The sequence below is a fragment of the Pteropus alecto genome, unplaced genomic scaffold (assembly GCF_000325575.1).
Source record: "Pteropus alecto unplaced genomic scaffold, ASM32557v1 scaffold134, whole genome shotgun sequence".
NCBI classification, from domain to species: Eukaryota; Metazoa; Chordata; class Mammalia; order Chiroptera; family Pteropodidae; genus Pteropus; species Pteropus alecto.
The window spans coordinates 6207698-6211341 of record NW_006436283.1 but is presented as its reverse complement, the minus strand read 5'-3'; the positions used below and the strand labels follow the sequence as shown (position 1 = coordinate 6211341).

The 3644-nt window shown below is 60.2% G+C and overlaps 1 protein-coding gene across 1 annotated transcript in view; it reads right to left on the bottom strand.

The window, feature by feature from the left end:
* The window catches only part of SDK2 (sidekick cell adhesion molecule 2), a 127886-nt gene that overhangs the window by 8386 nt on the left and 115856 nt on the right, over window positions 1–3644 (bottom strand). The window contains exons 42-43 of the mRNA XM_015589613.1: window positions 3235–3373; window positions 1023–1149 (exon numbers count right to left, since the gene is read on the bottom strand). Of these exons, the coding sequence (XP_015445099.1) occupies window positions 1023–1149; window positions 3235–3373 (266 nt within the window). The remainder of the gene's footprint in view (window positions 1–1022; window positions 1150–3234; window positions 3374–3644) is intronic.

Here is a 3644-nt window from a genome sequence, read left to right as displayed (position 1 = left end):
ACAACCCTGTTCCCTGCTGGCCCCTCTTCCTTCTCGTCCTCTCCTAGGACCGGGCAGAAAGGTCCAGGGCGTGGGACACGCTGGCCTTTCTCGGCCCTTCCTTGGCAACCACCAGTCTCGGCCAAGGCCGAGAGGGCTGCAGTGGGAGGCCATAACATCACCGCATTGGAATGCACTCGGCCCCCTCTCCCCATAGCCTGGGACAGAGTGTCCCGTCGTGGCCCACCTGATGGCAGCCTCTATAAAGCTCTGTGTCTCCCAGAGGCACCATCTCCTTCCGAATAGAAGAGCTGGCATTTACTGAAGAGTTGTCGTGTGCCAGGCCCTATGCTGAGCTTCTCTGAGCCTGATCAGAGCGGATCCTTCGCACAGGCCCAGGAGGCAGCCTGTAATTACTCACGCCCATTCTACAGGTGGAGACACTGAGGCTCAAAGATGTTACACACCACACCCAGGACACCCCAGCTCAAAGGCAGCAAGGCCAGGATTCCAATTCAGGTCCGAACCTCCAAAGCCTAATGCCTCACCAGTCTACACCGACTCTCATCCTTGGGGCCCGAGAGCACCCAGCTTTCCATTTCTGGGGTGCATTCTGACGCTCACTAGCTCGGCGAATTGGTTCCCTGGCCTCTGGCGATGCAGGCTGCTGTGTCAGCCTCCCTCTCCAGGCCTGCGCAGGCCCATGCAGGCCAGAGTGATTGAATGAGCATGTGGGGTGACTCCTGAGAGTCTGAGGACCATGCTCTTGGGGGACCGTTTCGGGGACCCCACTAGCCCTGGGTGCAAACTCTGAGCACAGCCTGGGAGGTGGTGGCTGGCCGACATGTGACTTCCAGATCGTTTGCCAGGGGCGCCTTTGTTTCTATGGCCCGTAGGAGAGGAGGAACGGGCGCCCCTGAGACGGCACTCATGCAGGCCCCCACTCTGGGGAGGGCTGCTCTGTCCCCCTCTCTGGGGCACCTGGCCTTCCCACCCCTCACCTGAGACGACACGCCCCTCACCTGAGACGACACGCCCCTCACCTGAGAGTCAGAGATTTCCGAGGGCTTCTCAGTCAGGCTGCTGCTCTCCGCCTGGATGAGGTCGTTGTATTTGGTGACATCCTCATCTGAGTAGTGCAGGCTGCCCGGGCTGGGCCGGGGCGGAGACCTAGGGAGAGAGCGGGGTGAAGCTGAGGGGCAGCCTCGCTCAGAGCAGCCGACCCTGGCCGGGGGCGGACACGGTGCGGCCTCGAGGCCCGCAGGCCCTCGGAGCTCTCTATCCTACTGTGTGCTCTTCACAGGCCTGCATCTTGGAAGGCTAACCACGGGCCGGAGACCCGCCTGGGGTGGGGAAGGCTCAGGGAGCACAGGACCATCGGAATCGGCCCCAGGGAAAAGGCAGAGGGGGTGTTGAGTGCGTGGGTAGCAACTTGATTTTCCACTTGTGGTTCCAAACCTCAGGCATGGGGACCACCTGGCTGCGAATGTTCCAAAGCGTTCTCAGGGGAGGCCTGGAGACCAGCGCTGCAGACAAACTCCCCCCTTGTAATTCTTAAACTCTCAAAGTGATCTTAACCCCCTCCCGATCTGGGAGACCAGAAGTGGTTCCAGCTGCGAAGTCACACCCTACCTGCGAAAAATCAGCCCAGAGGAAGCTATGTAATGCCGGTCAGTTAGAGGCTGGGTTCTGAGTCATTGGAGCAAACACCCAGAACAGGGCGCCCCGGGCCCTCCACGATTCTGACCTCAGAATGGGGTGCAGGAAGGGTGCTGCTCAGGGCTTGACGCCCCGAGATCTGCCCAGGCTGCTCCAGAAAGGTTTCTCTGGAACCGGGGCTCTGAACCCCGGCTGTTGGCACGGGGGTCTGTGGCTGTTTGCTGCAGAAATGTTGCTCTGAGAATACGCCATGGCCTGGGGAATACGTCCCAAGCAACCCCCTGAGCCCTCCAGCCTCCTGTGCTGCATCTGCCCTGATTTCATTCCAGTCGACACAGCCCCACCTCTAAATTACTTAAACACAAATCAATAACCGTATTAGCAGCAGCTTCGTGTAGACAAGACAGGCAAAGGCATGACACAAAGAGGAAGGAGAAGATGGGGTGCCAGGCCAACGCTGTCTCATCGACATGCAGGGCGAGTGGGGGGGAGGGGGCCTGGAAGTGTCACATGGCTTGTCAGGCCCCAGAGCTTAGGGCTGGTTTGGTGCAAACGGCATTTCTGTGTATGCCCAGCAGTGTAGGGACGCTCGGGGGCTGCGGTGAGTGTACTCAGTGGGCGTGAGAGGCAGGCGAGGCCGGGCCATTGGTGAAATGTCCCCTTGTTCCACGTGGCAGGGCCCTGGAGCCAGCCTGGCAGGGCTGAGGCCACTGTGGCCTCAAATAGCCCTTTCTTTGGGAAGCTGGCTTTGGCGCGGGATGGGAGCTGGCATGCATGTGTCCTCTCCCCGTGTCCTCCTGAAGGACACACACGTCACCTCTTCCCTCCAGGACCAGACACGGAGAAGTTCTGTGAGCCGTCCCTGGCCTTGGAGACGGGCAGCCCGGCGGGCCGCTGGGAGCGGGCCTGGGCTGGGGACAAGCCAGCGGAAGCAGGAGTGGGTGTGTGCCATCAGCCTCGTCCTTCTGGGCTGGCTGTGCTTAGATGCTGCCCTTTGAGGACGATGCTGACAGTGTGGATGTGGGTGGAGGGCGGGGGGTCAGGCGGGAGAAAAGCGCCCTAAAACTACAACGGGGATGAGTAAGGACCCAGGGGATGGGGTGTCTACACTTGGAGGCTCTTTCTTTCCAGAATTTTGAGAAAGACAGGCAGGGCATTAGCAGCCCTGGAGTGCTCCTGGCGCCTCTCACTCAGCCGTGTCTGCCCAGCCCACCTCTGCTGGGTCCATCTTCCCTTAGGGACAAGTGACTGTCATGGTTTCAGGCGGCTCCTAGGAACAGCCGGCTCCAAACGGCGGTAGGTTGGTTTGAAAATCGTGCAAGTTATTTGCATTGTGCTGTCGCTGACAGAAACCCACCCCCTTGTGGCTTTCTCCCCGGTGTGCCCTCACCCGGGCTGCAGCCCCAGCCCCTGGCAGTGCTGCCTGGGTCTCGATGGGTCTTTTGCTGACCATTTCCAGCTGGAATGCCGTTTCTGGGGCACGGTGAAGCCAAGTGGGCACCGCCTGCTTTGTGGTCCTCCCAAGAGTCCTCCACACCTGGCGCTGCTGCTCCCCACACCGCCATCCTCTGGCCCCCCATGCGGAGAGCCCGCTACCTGGTGTACAGGCCGTTCTTCCTGCAGAAGGAGTTCTTGACGGACAGCCGCCGGTTGTTGAGTTCCAGGGCAGGAAAACTGCTTTCATCCAAGCTCATCATCTCCCCGTGGCTCAGGGCACCCGACTTGGCATTGTTCCCTGGGCGCGTGGGGTCGGGGGAGATGGACATCCGGTCACCCACTCCATCCCTGTAGGTCAGGTGGCTTCCCCTCCCCCAGCTGGCTGGGCTGCCCTCCTTTATTTTCCTTCTTAGAGCCGAAACCAAAATAAAAGATGGAGATTGTGCAAGAAGCCCAGGCTGCCCCACCGATCAGCACAGACGTGTTTCTGGGACAGAGAAAGAGAGAGAGAGAGAGAGAGAGAGAGAGAGAGAGAGAGAGAGAGAGAGAGAGAGAGACACACCCCCCCC